This window comes from Trichosurus vulpecula, chromosome 8 (assembly GCF_011100635.1).
Source record: "Trichosurus vulpecula isolate mTriVul1 chromosome 8, mTriVul1.pri, whole genome shotgun sequence".
Lineage (NCBI taxonomy): Eukaryota > Metazoa > Chordata > Mammalia > Diprotodontia > Phalangeridae > Trichosurus > Trichosurus vulpecula.
Window position 1 is genome coordinate 255,604,666 of NC_050580.1, and position 16,912 is coordinate 255,621,577.

The 16,912-nt window shown below is 37.5% G+C and overlaps 2 protein-coding genes across 3 annotated transcripts in view; both read right to left on the reverse strand.

Moving 5' to 3' along the window:
• Positions 1–1,342: 1,342 nt before the first annotated feature.
• Positions 1,343–1,856, reverse strand: LOC118829160 (40S ribosomal protein S23). Its single transcript, XM_036736128.1, has one exon. The coding sequence runs from the start codon at positions 1,827–1,829 to the stop codon at positions 1,398–1,400; it is 432 nt and encodes a 143-aa protein (XP_036592023.1). The 5' UTR covers positions 1,830–1,856; the 3' UTR covers positions 1,343–1,397.
• A 6,378-nt stretch (positions 1,857–8,234) lies between these two features.
• Positions 8,235–16,912, reverse strand: part of GOLGA5 (golgin A5) — a 29,907-nt gene continuing 21,229 nt past the window's right edge. For both annotated transcript variants that reach the window (XM_036735226.1, XM_036735227.1), the window contains exons 9-13: positions 14,630–14,728; positions 12,926–13,148; positions 12,040–12,145; positions 10,207–10,270; positions 8,235–8,842 (exon numbers count right to left, since the gene is read on the reverse strand). In XM_036735226.1, the coding sequence (XP_036591121.1) occupies positions 8,762–8,842; positions 10,207–10,270; positions 12,040–12,145; positions 12,926–13,148; positions 14,630–14,728 (573 nt within the window). In that variant the 3' untranslated portion in view covers positions 8,235–8,761. The remainder of the gene's footprint in view (positions 8,843–10,206; positions 10,271–12,039; positions 12,146–12,925; positions 13,149–14,629; positions 14,729–16,912) is intronic.

The window sequence follows — 16,912 nt, forward strand, 5'->3', positions numbered from 1 at the left end:
ATATGAGACTATATAACAGAAAATATAGAGTGAATGAGCTCCTCTTTGGGCGTGAGATAGCTTAGTTCAATCAAAAGAGTCCCAGACCTCACCCAAGAAGAAATTCACCAAAGTCTCTAGTTGGAGAGTCTCCAGACTAGCAGGAAAAAGGGGCACGAAAGAGAAGGCCAGCTCTTTTACATGCCAGGTTCTTCCGAGAGTCTTTCTCTTCCTTCAGGAAACTGAAGAGAGGTTGGAATGGCATATCTTTATTCTCTTAAAGCTGGAAGCCAGAAGGGCCTGGATTTTTCCTTTCTCCAACTCTCACTAACTCTACCTGACCTCCACCAAGGAGGAAAGAGTTCTATAAAACTAGACCTTTGAACCAAGGGTTACAAAAGAAAAATTATTCATTCTACAGAATGGCTGAGTGCAAGAAGGGGAAAGATACTGGGAGAAATTATGGAGACATAAAAAAGCAAAAGATATTAATAGAATTTTGTTTAAAAAAATAGACTCTGAGAGCTTGAGGGGTTCTCATATGAATACAATATGGTAGTTTTAGCCTACATTCTTTGCGTCAAATGTCACAACTACTCTGCTCTTTTTGCTCTTTGCTAGTTCCCAGCTGGATAAACAAGGTTGCCAGATGTATGGTATAAATGGAGAGAACTCCAGCTGCAGAATCAGACCTGGATTCTCATTCTTGCTCTGCCATAACTAGCTTTGAAATCTTAAAGTAAGTCCCACCCTCTCTTTTGGAAAATGTGCTGGTCTAGATGACTTCTTCCACTTCTGATATGCCGGCCTAGAAGTCAAAGCTCCCATTTGAAGGGCTGCTCATGCTCCCTTCAATAATTCAAAAGATCTGCACATTTATCCTTGTGGGTTGTTCTCCTCTGACATAGACTGTAACCTCTCTGTGTAACCCCTCCCCCTTGACCAGTGGAATCATCAGGACTCTGTCCCTGGGCTCTGAGAGGTGAGCTTTTGCCTTGTCTTAGCCAGAACTAGGTCTTTATTTCCAGATATTTCCAAACTATACCATCTCTACTTTGGCCATTCTCTTTGCCCTATCCCCCTGAAACCACCTGAACTCTGCCCTTGGGACCCTGAGCTCTGATAGGGTGAGTCTTTGCCTTGAATTGTCTAGAACTAGGACTCCAAGTCACTTCCTGGTACTTTCCAGACCACACCAACCTTCCTAGCTCTTCTCTCTCCTCCTCTATTAGAATGCCCTCCTTGAGGACAGAGATTTTTTTGCTTGTCTTTGTAGCTACAATGTTTAATACATAATAAGCACTTCATAAATGCTTTTTTCATTCATTTATTCCCTGCCTTTGTAGATAAGTTTATAAATTTCTTTTTTTTTTTTTACATGAAAACTTTTTTACTATGACAAAGACATCATACAATTTTTATGATCTTGGTCTTTCCTTCTTGCCTTTGTACAAGGCCAGAAGAGAAACATTTGCAACTTTCACAACCTTGAATCGGACTCCAGGAATATCACCAACAGCATGACCTTTTCGACCAAATCCAGCAACCAAAACTTCATCATTTTCCTCAATAAAGTTCAAGCAGCCATCATTGGGAACAAAGGCAGTGATTTTTTTGCCATTCTTAATCAGCTGGACTCTCACACACTTCCTGATGGCAGAGTTGGGCTGTTTGGCTTCCACACCAACTTTTTCCAAGACAATCCCTTTGGCATGAGATGCTCCTCCAAACGGGTTGGCCTTCAAGGCAGTGCCCAAATGAGCTTTCTTGTATTGTTTGTCATGCCACTTTTGGTCTCTCCTGTGGCTTCGGAGTTTTCGAGCGGTACGAAGACCACGGCACTTACCCATGCTGCCGCCGTCCCGGCCGAGAGAAAAGAGAGAGTTTATAAATTTCTATACCCAAAATAATTCTTTACTCAATGGTCAGACTTCTCTCTGGTGGTGGTCCTTCCTCTATGAACCATAACCGAACTGGTCCTCAGACAGCCCTCTATCAACAGGTCCATACTCACAGCCTTGCTAACTTGGTAAGGCCTATATAAAACTCTCTTCCACTGGCATAGCCTTTAAGAACAAGGACCACTTTCATCCTTTGGTGAGGCATTAGAAGACTTTACCGGAGTAAGAAGGCAGAAAGGCAGTCGAGATATGGTGGCTTGGAGTTATTCATTTAGCTTTAGTCCATAGGCAACTCTTCAAAGACTATAAAATGCAAAGGAGGTGCAGGGAACTCCCTCACCAGAGAGATCACTATGCAGATGAAATCAGTTTTCTAATAATTAAAAAAAAAGGTATTCAATACTTTCTCATTCATGCTGGTTATTTAAATTTAACTATTAAAATGCTCAAATTCTCATTTGCAAAACTGTCTCTTAAAACATCCCATTTTGTGGTTGAAATTGAAGCTTAACTTTTTACCTTCTGCTAAATCAAGCCAGTTTCCTTCTTGGTGATTGAGTCTGGGCCCTAAATCATTCAGGAAAAACACATTAAATGCCTATAGTCTAGAAAAACCTGCTTCCCTCATGTGGACATGCATTAATTTACTTGGATCATAATTCATCTAGATTTCTCTCTCCCCTCCCTCTCCCCAGTGACTAATGAATACTTGAAGATGCAGTTTTCTCCAGTGACTAATAGCTATTGGGAAGCCAAGTCTTCCCAGGAATACGGCAATGATTAAACTCTTGAAAAGCTTTATTTTAGTACATCAGCATGTTCACTGCTCATGCTACCTGACACACTGAAGAACTGCTACCCTGTTATATTACTCACCTTGAATTTGCTCCAAAGCAAACAAATCAAAACACATTATCGCAATCAAGAAAGATGAACGAATTACTGCAGCCTGGAGCTTCCATGTCCATTACTATGAAAAGAGGAAGTGGGATAGAGTGGAAAGACCCCAGGACCTAGAGTTCCTGATAGTATTGTTTCAAGATACGATTATTAAAAAGTTAGACAATAGAGCTCCAGCTATCTGAGCCTAGCGGGGAATGGCTCATTCTGGTGTGCTGGATTGTCTGGAGAGTTGAACGCTTGCCCCTTTAGACACCAAAACTTTCATCGTTAACTGAGTAGAAAAATGTTTCCTTTATGAAAGTCCTCTGCTGATGGCTCATTAAGAAACAGAAGTAGCCCTGACTTCTCTAAGGCTATGCTAGCAGAAGGTAAATTTTGATAGGTCCTAGTGAGTGGGAAAGACTTAAAATATGGATTTAGTAATGTCATCCATGAACCAAGACTAGCTAATCTTCCAGGGGCTCATCAGAAAAAGGATGGCCACAGCAACTCATGGATTCTAATTAAAAAGGCATAAAAGGGTTGAGATTTGTACTCAGTGATGAAATCCTCAATCTTTAAAATGCTAAAGAAAAGCCCATGGTTCCATTCTTCAAAATATGTTAAGGCATGTATTCTGTCATTCAGACCACACAACAAAGGTTATATTACTTACCTGAAAGTGAAGTACCTAAGAGGAAAACTAAAAGCTTCCAGATTTGCAAGCCTAAGCATATGAAGTCGTAGTAATGTCAGAACCATAGACCATTTCACTGGATTCTATTAGCTCTCACCATCACCTCCCTCCAACCTCTGGACTGACCTAGAAACATAGAACTTGAACATTCCTTAGCATCATGACATCATAAATTAAAGCTGAAAGAAGCCTTAGAAATCATCAATTAAAACCCTCTCATTTTAAAGGTGGGAAAATGAAGCCCAGAGGCATTGTGACTTATCCAACCAACAAGCATTTATTAAACACCTATGTACCAGGTACTATGGTAGACACTAAGGGATACCAAAATAAATATGAAACAGTCCCTATACTCAAGGAGAGATAATAGGTACACATTTAAGTACATACAAAATGAACATAAGGTAATTTGAGGAGAGAGGAAGCACCAGCAGCTGGGGGGATGAGTATCAGGAAATATCTCATGTAGCAGGTGGCATTTGAGCTAAGCTTGGAAGTAAACTAGACAGGCTCACAGACAGGGAGAAGTGCCTTCCAGGCATGAAGGAGAGAACTCAAGGAAAGGATGCTGTGTGTGAGGAATAACACGGAGGCAACTTTCACTAGTTAACTACAACAAACCTCAAAAAGATAGCTTGGAGCTAGGCTTTGAAAGGCTTTAATTGACAAATGAAGGGTTTGTATTTGCTCCTAGAAGTAAAATACTGGGAGTTATTGCTGAGTAGAGGAGCGATATGGTCAGATTCTGGGAATACCACTGTGGTTACTGAGTGCAGATTGACTGGAGAGGGGAGACAAAGTAGAGGCTATTCTAATTGTCCACACAAGAGTGATGAGGGTCTAAACTAAGGTGTGGTTGTGAGTAGAGTGATGCAAACCAGCATTAAGAGATGGTGTTGAGGTAAAATTGATAAAGCTTAGAGAACAAGTGGATACAGTGGGGGTGGGGTACAGGGAGAGAGACAGACAGACATATAGGCATCAAAAGCTGAACTGGGATTTAAAATCCATTCTTCTCACTCAAAATCAGTACCCTTTTTACAATGCCACTTTGCCTCTCAAGATAGTGTAGCTTATTTGCCACTCAGTATGAGACCCACTGAAGGAGGGCAGTACCACCAAGCCAACTTTGTTCAAGTCCACAGGGACATTAAGCATCACACCCAAATAGTCTCTTGTCCTTCCCTCTTCATTCTCTCCCCTAGCCCCACCAAATTTCCTTCACTGAAGATGTAGATAATCAATCATAGCTTCATCCTCAAGATTAATCTTCTTGGTGAAGAGGCAGAAAAAAGTCAACTAGACAGAGTACATTTTCTTTACTGCCTTTTGGATTTTCCTAGATAACTCAGGAACCTGAACTCCTCTTAAACCTATCCCTAAGACATTCCCACTCGATGCTTATCTCAATTTTCAAAGCCTCTGTAGGCTCAAAAGGTTTTCGTGTTAAACTATTACGAATCCACTCCAGGTATTTTCCTAGCTTAGATGATAGAGGGGCATGAAGCAGTTTCAATACTAACAAGATGCATACTTAGTGCTTGTTATTAATCATTTTTTCTCATTTCTAACTCTTAGCTTTTGCTTAGTCAATTTCAGTTAGAATATTTAGGAACCTACTAATTTGGGAAAGCTTATGATGCACATCAGAATCTCTCTCCTTCAGGTAGGCTTTGACATCATGGTCCACCCTGCCCATTCTTAGAAGGTTACTACAAACTATGGGGGCCATCTCCGGTCATCCAGATCTATATCTGGCCACTGGACCCAGATGGCTCTGGAGGAGAAAGTGAGGCTGGTGACTTTGCACAGCACTCCCTCACTTAAATCCAATTCACTTGCAAGGCATGGCATCACCTTCCTGATGTCATGGTCCTCTTCAAGAATGAAGGGCAAACAACAAAAAACTATACAGGAATGAAATGTTGAGAATCTGGGTATCTGTAACACATTCTTAAAAAAATGGGCTTTGTTATGATTGGAGATTATAGGGACAAGGAGAAGACCAGCAAGATATAAGGGTTTTTTTCCCCCCATCTGGATATAGAGGAGACATTCTAATTGAAGTCAATTTGTGTCTTTCCGTGGTTTTCAGCAAGAATTCCTTTTGGTCCTTGTTCACTTCCTGGGTCCTCTTTTACACTGCTTCCTAATTTTTACATATTTTGGGGAGGACAAGAAGGTATCTGTTTTATATAAGCATACCCCAAAGACCATGGATGAATTGAAAATTCTTTCCCCAGATTCCTCACATAAAAGGCACTACCCACAACCTGACATTTTGCTAAGAAAGCTCCTTGCCTCTTAAATTGAGACTCTCCACAGATTTTCAGCCAGGTAACAGTGAACCTCATACTTCTTTTAAAGGCCACATCCTGCCATATAGGGGCCTTTTTCTGTATATGGCTATCCTCTTTTACCATGAGTCATCCAGGACCAAAACATATAAAGCGCTTTGCAAGGCCTAAGTACCAGATATTAGTGTTATTAAATTACACATAGCTGAGATATTTCCCTTGACTATGAAGCTGGGTGGAGGCCTATTCAGTCCAGTATGGGAATACTTTGTTTTGTTTTTTGGAGGTAATCAGAGTTAAGTGGCTTGCCCAGGGTCAACACAGGTATTAAGCATCTGAACCCACACTTGAACTCAAGTCCTCCTGACTCCAGCGCTGGTACACTGTACCACTTAGCTGCCTCCAGCATAGTATATATACTTTAGAGTACTGGACTTATGAGTCAGGTTATTTGGGTTCAAATCCTGGCTCTACCACTTAAGAAATATGGGAATCATAATGTCTGTGAGCCTATTACCCCATTTGTAAAATCATACAAGACTGTAAATAAAGTGTTGTGTCAACTTTAAAACACAATAGCTTTAAATACATGAGGTATCATTCAACAGATAGAGGCTGGCACCAACATTCTAAAACCACCCCCTGCCAAAACCATAGACCGAGTCCCTAACAGTAGTAGAAGGTTCACTGTTACCTGGCTAACAATCTGTGTGACGTCACGAAGGGACAGCTTAAGTGTCAGGGTATGAGAATGCTGAGATTCAATTCAATTTCACAAGCATTTATTAAATGTCTACTATGTGCCAAGCACCACGGTTGGTGTTGGCAATATAAAAACCAAAAAACAAAATAGTCATTGCTCTTCAAGAAGTTTGTATTTTCCTTACATTCTATCCCTTACATTTCTATCCACCAAATACTATCTTAATGAGCAAAACCAATGCTCTTAGAGAAGTTTATATTTTGTAGTAATAGAAGCAGTACATTTTGGGTAAAAGAAAAAAGGCTAAGGAAATAAGAAAACCCCATGTTTAACTGATAGGCACAATCACAAAATACCATAATATTATATACATTGTAGAAACAATTTGATACTACACAGAAAAGTAAATCATTTTAATAAAGGATTGATGGTCTAACAAGCTCCTTTGACAAGATCGTATTTTAAGTTATGTTGGAAAAGTCACAGGTTACTAGAGGTTAAGTGGATGGGTAGGAATTATATAAACCCAAACGAATAGTTTTAGTATCAGGAGAGAAGAACTTGGAAATGGAGACACAATTAAATATGTACAGAAGTATGATTCAGGAAATGCTCTGTCAAACACTTCCAAAGCCAAGAATGTGTAAAGACCGAGCAAAAGATTTAGAGACTTCCCAACAAAAGGCAGGTGGCCATGAGGAAGGAAGGAAAGTTTTGGCAATATTCAGTGATGAGACACATGGCAGTTTTCATTTTAAGTACGCAAGCTGTTTCTAATCATTTTTAAGAAATGTATCCATTTGGAATTATTTTTTTTAAACCAGAAAACCCTTGACAAAAGCTCACATTTTTTTAAGTGCTTCTAAACTATTATTTTATTCCAGCCATGCATCAAACCTGGCATCACAACTCAGCATGTGATTGACTATCATACCTGAGAAAACAACACCTGACAACTTCAAGGGCTAACTATGGATCAGTTTCCGCACCTCCAAATCCTATATACAAGTAACATCACTTTTTCTCAGTGTTAATCTTTTTGTCCAACATCATACAAGACTAAGAAAAGTCCACATACCATTGGAAGGCCACTTTTAAAGGCTCCTTTCCTAATGATAAATGAGAAGCACAGATGCTTCATGTGGTAATTTGCATTCCTACTTATCTATGGTAATATTGAAGCAGGAACCTCTGTTCAAATTATCTATTTTATATGTCTCTATTAACCACCAAACAAGAAATCTGATTAAAATAGACATACCTTAGCAATATAGCAACTACAAAACAAAATGTCCAAGTATATTATCATCATCAGTGTCCTTAACAACTCAGGAATGCAGGTATGTAGGTAGAAAGTTGCAAAGCTCCTTACACTAAATTCTAAAAGGAAAAAAGTCATTTTTCAAGTAACAACTGGGTAAGCCCTCTGTATGAGCTTCCAAATGTGAAGGCACAAGTAGTGGCTAAAACAGGCTTGATGCCCGAGCGTCATTACTGGAGCTAAGCTATGCTCATGGATGCCATGGGCTAGCCTAAGGCACGGGCAAGGGAGAAGGAAAAAAGGTAGTAAAAAGGAAGAGGACAAAGCAAAAGGAAACAGAGGAAGGAGGAAGACAGGGTGGGAAAAACAAAAGAGATGCATGTAGTGAGTTTCAATACCATTCAGCTGTAAGTGCCATAGTATGCCAACCTCTGTTATGTTGATTATTGTTTCATTTGGGAAGGTATATTAGATTGAACAGTACAAAACTCTTGAAAAAAAAAGAGAGAAAGAATAAGATGTACATTAGTTTTTATTCCTGTAAATATTTATGAAAAGATATTGCACCAGCCAATCAGGCCTTTACCATGGGGGGGGAATATTTACAAAGTAAAAAACATGGAAATGCAAATGCAGACAGAGTAACTAAAACTTTTATTTATATACCTAAATACAATTAGTTTCCCTGATTATAACCCATAATCAGTAATGACCTAAAATACAGTATCTGCCATACCAAACTGGTCTAGCCAGGTGTTTTTATGAAAATCCATTGTGTGTGTGTATCACACTAGACCATTAACTTTCTGAAAAGCAAAGGTTTACACTAAGCTTATGTCCTTTTCTAAGAAACTGTTACCATTTTTTTTAAATCAGAGGAAGAAATTGTAGAGCATAGTATTTGTTCAATAATTTAAAAATTGAAAGTAGTACTAAAACAGGAAATAATATATGCCCTTTTGAACATTTCAGGCAACAGGCTTTTTGCATATCTGAAGTCCAGGGGAAGAAAGACCGATCATTCCAACACTCTGGACCAGCTCATTTGCCAGTTGGATGGTCATGGTGCATTTCTGGTGTGTAAGTGAGTAGAACGATCATGACCCAGAAGTGAAGCAAAGCCTGAAGAAAGAAATGATGTATAGATTAGTGAGCAGGGAGCACTGTACCAAGTACTTTACCAAATACAGCTATGGTGCTTGAGGAACTCAGAAATCTAAGGGAGGCACGTTTGGTATCCAAATCCAGGTTGTTGTAACACATATGGCTATACAATAAATGATCAAATGAATGCAGTGCTAAAGTAACTAACTGCTGGAATAATTAAACAGAGCCCACAGTGTCTTGAAAATGAAAACAAAAGCATGAGGGAGTGGTGACTAGGATGTAGGAAGAAAAACTCCTCAACAATCACAGTATTCCAAGAAGTAGAACGAGCTCTTTGGCAGGTAATGGGTTCCCCTCACCAGAAGTGTTTTCAGCAGAGGCTAAATGGCCACTTGGGGATATCATAAAAGGGATTCACGGTTGGGGGGGGAGGGCAAAGCAGACCTCAAGATCCTTTCCAACTTAAAGGTTCTTTGCTCTTAGGAGTCTGTGAAATCTTAGTCAAAGATATATCAAACAATGTATTTGATGACTAAAGGCAAGATTAGAGTTGGATATTAAATTCTAAAAGGGTAAATGTTTATTAATTCCTTCCCTAAAGAAATTCAGTAAAAATTATGTTATAAAGCACCTAGATAACCGTGGAGTCACTAACAGTGATCAAAATACATCCCCCACATTACATACATCATGATATGTATGGATACATGTATATATACACATATATATATATATACTTCTTTCTCTTGAACATAGATGGCAATCATTCCCTCATTATTAGTAATATAAAATCCATTTTATATTTTTCCTTCTAAATTCTTTAAACATATTCCATTTCATTTTCTAAATTTACAGAACTCTTCCCTCTAGTGGATCGCTGAGAAATTTCATTTTGTGTATATACAAGTTTACTAAGGAAATTATTAGCTTAGGCAACAAACTTACCATATACATAATTTAACACAACTACTTTTATACTCATCTATGTATTTAACTAATCTATGTAATTAACACACACTTAAAACAGATAAAAGAACCCCAACTCTTACAACAAATTTGTTAATGAAGTTTGAAGAAAAAATCATTTTTAATGTAGTATGGTATGGTACTTTTAAACAGAGCAAGCTTAAAAATAAAAGGTTACATTAACTTGCACAGAAGTTTAAATCACTTGAGACCCAGATAAAAACTCCACATCTACAATATTGTCATTACTTTAACAGTCATCTCATGGTGTACTTTTAAAAAACTTAAGTCATGACTGTCCTAAACAAACTTGGCACTTTAATAAACAGTTATCAGCCTGTCAGTTAACACTTGGAGCTAGGAAAAAAACTGGCCAAGAGATCAAGTTCAGCTCCCCAATGGAGCTCACTCACCATATATATGATTACGAATATTCTTGCAATGGGGTATCTTCGGAGAAAGATTCCCAGACGGATGCTGTGCAGACATGAAAGATAATTAAAACTCAAAGGAAAGGTTCTCTTGTTTTACCCCAGCCGTATTTATTATTAACATGGCACACCAGATGCGCCACCACCGAAGGACAATTTCTTTTCTAAAGTCAGAGCAGACCATTTAACCTAGAATAAGTGTTCCGGCAATAATTCACAGCTGTGAGTAAGTGGTCTTGGAGCCACAGAGTCTGCCACTTACTAGCCGTATGACCATGGCCAAGTCCCTTTACCTCATCAGAAAAGCTGCACTGCGTCACAGGGCTGCTGGGAAGATCAAGAGATAGTGGACGTAGAGCTCTTCAGTAAACAAACAGCAAAGCAGCAAGTAGTAAGCTACTTATCACTGTCATCTTTAACTATGGCTTAGTTGTCACACTTAAAGCTCTGTCTACAAAGATGAGATCCCAGCTAGAGAAAGCCCAGGACAGGTGGAAGGCAGATATGCTGGACTTGGGCTCAAGGCCCAATTCTTCTACTTACTGGCTATATGACACCAAGCAGGCCATTTTACCTCTCTGGGCCTCGGTTTCTTCATCTGCAAATTGAAGGGGTTGTACCAGATGATTTCTAAGGTGTCTCCAGTGCTGACATTCTGTGATTCTTATCCCTATAGTTACGTTAACATGAGGCTAGCATGACTCAATAAAAATTTCTACCATTCAATTTTTCTCCTAGAAATCAAAAAAGAGACTAACAACAAAGCTGGGTGGGATGCAAATGAACCCCACCCAAGAACTGCCATCTGTGACCCCGATGAGAAGTTGTCATGGCAGCAGTAACATGGAGTTTTATGCTAACAAAGAACCTTACAGGCATCATCTCCTTTGATTCTCAACAACCTTGGGAGGGAAGAGGCAAAAACAACACTCTTCCAACTTTATGGATGAAGGAAGAAAGTGGAGCCACTAGGCTCAGTATCTTCTTCAAAGTCACGTAGTTAATAAGTGGCAGAACCTAATTTGAACCTAGGTTTTCTGACCTTGAGGTCACTACTATTTTCAGAACACTACCCTGTTTCTTGGAGACTTTTGATTAAAAGCCCTCACTTCTGGAGGGCACAAGGGAACAGAAACTAAAGAAAAAAATGGCACAAGTCAAGAAAACTCCTCTCCTCCCCCACTTCCGTGACCATTTTACTCCCCACCAAAATGAGCAGTTAGTAAACCTGCCCTCCCCCACCATCATCATAGAGGGCAGGCATTTGAGCTGGGCCTTGAACATGGAATAAGACTTCAATGCATTAGACTTTCATCTTTAAATTATGGAGTACTGACATAACGTCTAGCAAGGGCAAGTTAACAGGCCCCAATATTCAACTCTTCAGGTTACATGAAGACTGTGTGAAAGCATTTCCTTTTAAATATGAATTGACTTTTTATTTATAAGAATGTTACAATTTATACTAAAAATAAATATTACTTATTTAAATTTCATTTGTTCCATTAATCTAGTAAAATATAGGACAAATAGGATCTTCTTCTCAATTAAAAAAGTTAAGTGACAATGATATAATTTATAGAAAAGGAAGCTGGGGTTAGTCATGTTCCATTAAATCTTCATGTTTCAGGGATACTATTCTCCACCCCACACCCCACCGTGTCCACTTTCTTAAAACAAGATAAACGTCACTATTAAAACTCTGGTTTTGCAAGACAATGTGCTTTACTTTCCATGACTGGAAAGACTTTTCAGAATAATCTGTGGAACTCGACCCTAAATTATAAATATTAGTTCTTTGGCATCTCCTCTTACCTAAACTGGTCAATAGTACTGGCAGCTTTCCGTACTCTACCATACATTCCTGCCATGTTGGTTTCTGAATCACTGAAAAGAACAGGAACATTTCGCACACGTGTTCCTAAACAAAAGAACAGCAGGTTAACAAACAGTTCGATTTGTGGCCTTTTTTTTTTTTTTTGCTCAAAAGAACTGTCTGTACCTTTATTACGATTCATCTACACGAAGACTCTCAAGGTTTAAGACAAAGGACTGATGGCATTACTGAATTGTTAATTTGCAGATTTTAAATGAGATATTTTGAAAGAAATGTTTGTGTTGGTTAATATTTCAGCTATCATTTCTCTTTGGCTTTTATTTTTGAACTAAGAGATTTAGGAGAATTTAAGAGAGCAGATCTACGTGTAAGAATTTAGTTCAAATGCTTTTCATTATTCATGGCTAGATTACTAAAGCAACTCTTGCTTTTTAAGCTTGAATGTTAGTACCCACTGAGCTTAACTATGGTACACAGACTTCTACTAATAACTTTTCATATTGTAAGACAACTGTCAACTTTTAGCCTTCCTTTCCCCAGATGAGATACTAATTCCTTTAATTTCTCCTCCTGAAACTATTACCTAATTCATTATCCAGATCACTGATGAAGATGTAAGTAGAAATTGGCCCAAAATTCGGCCTTGAAAACTCAGCATTAGACGAAATTTTAAATGTTAATTTTTAAAAATACAAACCAATCATCAATAGCCATCATTCTGTGATCACTAGTCAAACCACTTAGTTAAACAAAATAAAATATGCTTCCTAATGTGCAGACTTAAGGTCAGTATGATACAGCATAGTAATATATAAGCTAGACCCTCTAAATTGTACAACCTTTCAGGATTCTTCTTCCAATTACCTTCAACACCATCGATTCCAGACATATTAATAGAAGGTCCATTACTATGGCCAGGGACAGACTTCATCTGTTGCTCAAGCCGCTCCAGCTGATAGACAAGAGAGTTCTTTTCGGTGCTAAGATTCTCCAGCATGGTTTGCTTCTGAATCAGAGTCTCAGTCAGCTGATGAAGTCTATTTTCTAGCTCTGATTGACTGCTATTGCTTAGAGTTTTGTTTGTGAGCTGAAAGTCAAAAAAGTTATCTGAATATTTCAGTCAGTTCATGGAATGAGTCACTTCTATTCAAATAATGGCTGTTAACACAACAAATGAAAGTCTATTTGCTTAGTTTTTTAAGATTTTCACAATAATTTCATAACCAATCTATCTGAAGTCAGTCTTTCAGATTCTAAGAATGAGTCAGTCTAATAAGTTTTTTCCCCAAAACCTATATTCTTCTCCAGGGGGCAGAGAGGTAATAAAATAAATGGAATCAGTAACATTTATTTTTCATAAAATATAAATCATTGATCACTCCAGGTGAGTGGTTATTTGCAAGGTTTCAATAGACTACATTTTTGGAGAGTACTTTCTTCTATAATGAAAAATTATCCTATTTAAGATTTATAACCTTTACCAAAAATTCTATTATAATCAACTCTTGCTTATCTAGCATCTAGCAAAGGGTACTTTTAATACAGAACTTGAATGAAAAAATGAATTAAGCAGGGCTGATCCTATTTTTGGTTTACCTATACCCTCTGATCCTCCCTTCTTTCTGCACCTTCAGAGAACAAAGGAAGAAGAGGATGAAACAATTCAGTTAATGTTTTATATTTACCAAGATTGTATAGCCACATACTGTAACTGTTAGTTACGAACTAATGTGAATTACATCCTTAGTTCCCCTAGTCTAAAATTACTATTTAAAATTATGTAAGGACAGATACTTCAGTCAAAATTTAAGACCATTTGACTTACTATGGTTTATCAAAATAACAAGCTCTGTGCCTAAGTGGACTACCGAAAAATTAAATTATAAGTCTTTAGAAAAAATTGAAATGAGTAAGAGTCACCGATACATGTATCTTTATGCATCATCTGTTTTAGTTAAAGCTAAGCATTAAGCATAGCTACAAGACAATGGAATAAATACGTCTACTGATCCTTAGTGACATTAAGACAGACCCAAGAGTCTTTAGCAGAGAGGTTTATACATTCATTTAGCTAGAGAGCATGAACTGTCAACAGCAATCACCACCACTGAAAACTATGTTTTGCACACAGGAACAACGTACACGTATTCTGAGCATACCTGACCAAATTCACTTTCAATGCAATGAAAACGTGTGTCTATTTCAGACAAGGTCCTATGACAACAAAACACCCGTACCAAAGCAAGCCAGAAAATACAGAATATGTAGTCTTGGGCTCTGATTTTATGTAACCTCAAGTAAGACACAACCTCCCTGGCTTGCTTCCCCATCCTTAAAATGAGGGGGCTAATCTCAACCTTTAAAGTCCCTTTCAATTCCATGAATCTATAGTTAGGCCTCCACAGGGTTGGTAATAGCCTTTGGTTCATCTTTCCATTCTTGAAAAAAAAGCTCAAATTAAAATAAAGCAGTGTGATCATTTCCCAGACAGGCATAGTCTAAAATGATCACCCTTCCCACACTCCTCATCTTTTCCAAAAGTTCTGAACACTGTATGATGAATAGCACCTGATTCCTGAGTTTCTGGATTTCATCTTCTCGATCTTTAATTCTGCTTTGTAGTGTACTTTTGGTTCGATAGAGTTCTTCTTCTATGTAACTGAATTCCTGAAAAATGAGTAATAAATATTAATAGGCTTTCCAGAACTAGAATAAATTCTTGTTGAAGCTCAGTATTATAGAAATAATTACCACCTGAATCACTAATATTTTGGTCCAAAGACAGATAACTCAATAGGTGAACTCAATGACTGTACTACAAAAGAGGTTATCAAATAAAGAAGAAAATACTTTGTCCTAACATGTTGTTTAAGAAACTAGCTAAAGTGCTGGAAATAACTGATTATGTTAAAAACCAATTAAAACACCATTTCAGGCCAAACTCTTTGATTATTCCTTCTAGGACTACCTGTCAAGGATCATTTTGTATCCTTTTTTTTTTTTTTTACCTCTACTGATGAAAGCAAAAATAAAAACAAAAAACCAATCCTCCCCTCCCCCCCAAAAAACCCCACCTTTTCTCACAACTTAGCCAGGTTTACAAGCTTCATCGTTTTCCACAGCTGCTCATGTCAGCAAGGACCTCCATTTCACTATGGAACTACTTCATGTTCTTGTCGGCAAAAACACTGTTTATTCAAACACTCCCAAAAGCGTAAGGAGTAACCAAATAATGTTTCCAAAGTTATATACTTCAGTTAAGTAGGTAATATGAGAAGGGGAGTGTTGCTGAAGGTTGAGAATGGGGGAAATCAGAGGAACATATAACAAAGGATAGAGCTAAAAAGGATCACAGACTTTAATACCTTTATTTTATAGCAGAATCAAAGGAGTGTAGAAATGAGAGGAGAAACCAGATGGATAACAGTCTATGTAAGCGCTTATTCATAATCTACCTGATTTTTTAAAGGCCTGTAGGGAGGCAGACATGTTATGGTTATAAATGCTTAAGTTAAAGGAATACAGAAATCCTAGAAGGCTATTTGATCCTGATACACTGAAGTGTTTCAGGTCCATAAAATGGGCCAAATGAATAAATGGACTAAGGGTACATTCAACTCTTATTGCCATCCTTTCTTTAAAGAGCACCAGTAACAGGAAATAGTATACCATCTGCTGTGGTTAAAAAGTAAAGATAATCCCTAAGCATCAAGAAAATTGAATTTGTGCCTTTTAATTACATGCTAGCTGACCAAGTTAATTAAAATGTCATTTCTGAAAGGACAGATAATTCCATAAACCGAATTGCCTGCTAGAGTTCATGACGTACTCTCTAGTTTGCTTTGTTGTTTTTTTTTTTTGTGATTCTCATTTGCCATTTACGAAATAGAGACTTTTACTTCACTTCCCAAGGGCAAATAGATTGTCTGATAATAGATACCAATGTTTCAAAAGTAATAACTCCTAAAGGAACAAATATTTCAAAGGTCTTGTCAAGCTAACTAAGATATGGAAAATGCCAATTTCCAGGAAACACAAAAAATACATAAAAACTATACTGACAACACCAAGCTTTTGAAAAAGCTACCAATGTTACATATTATTTGACTAAATACAGAAAAATAAAAATTCTGAATTCCTGACTTTGATATCCACCATCCTATGGTCTTTTGGACAAGTCCCTTACTCCCTTATAGCCTCAGTTTCCTCATCTGTAAAATGAGGATAATATTTAAACTACCTACTTTCCAGGGTTGTTTTGTAGGAAGAATTCTACAAACCTTGAAAAGCTCTATACACACGAGTTTTATCATTATACAATGAAGTGCCTGGTGTAAACACCTGACTTTCTAGCACAAATGATTAGTATTCTTAAAGCAACCAGAAAAATCAAAATTTTCTTGCTGAAGTTAATCTGTCCAAAAACATTGTCTTTTTGCCCTAAAAAGATTATTAAGTGAAGTTTTCTATTCCCTCATGATTTTACTTAGTAGTTATCCTTAACAACAACCCAGACTAGTAAAGTGCTAAGATTTGTTATTTTTGTGGCTTTGATCAACTCCAACAATTAAATTTTTCTCTATCTGAATACTGTCACTCTAGTTCTCCAAATACAGTAGTCAGATCAAAGGAAAGTTATATAGACTCTGTTCCGTATTCTTTCTAGCTTTTTAAAATTCTCTTTAGCCTTGCATAGACATGATAAAAATAGCTATGTAAATAACTATAAATTAGCACAACTACGTTATAAATAATATGTATTTTATTATGTGGAATGTATATGATAAATTAAAAACAGAAACACTGCCAACAACTTAGCCAAAACTTTATTGTATAATGATAAGTGTACTG

Coding starts and splice junctions, on each gene's coding strand:
- LOC118829160 (XM_036736128.1), bottom strand. CDS start 1,829: ATGGGTAAGTGCCGTGGTCTTCGTACCGCTCGAAAACTCCGAAGCCAC.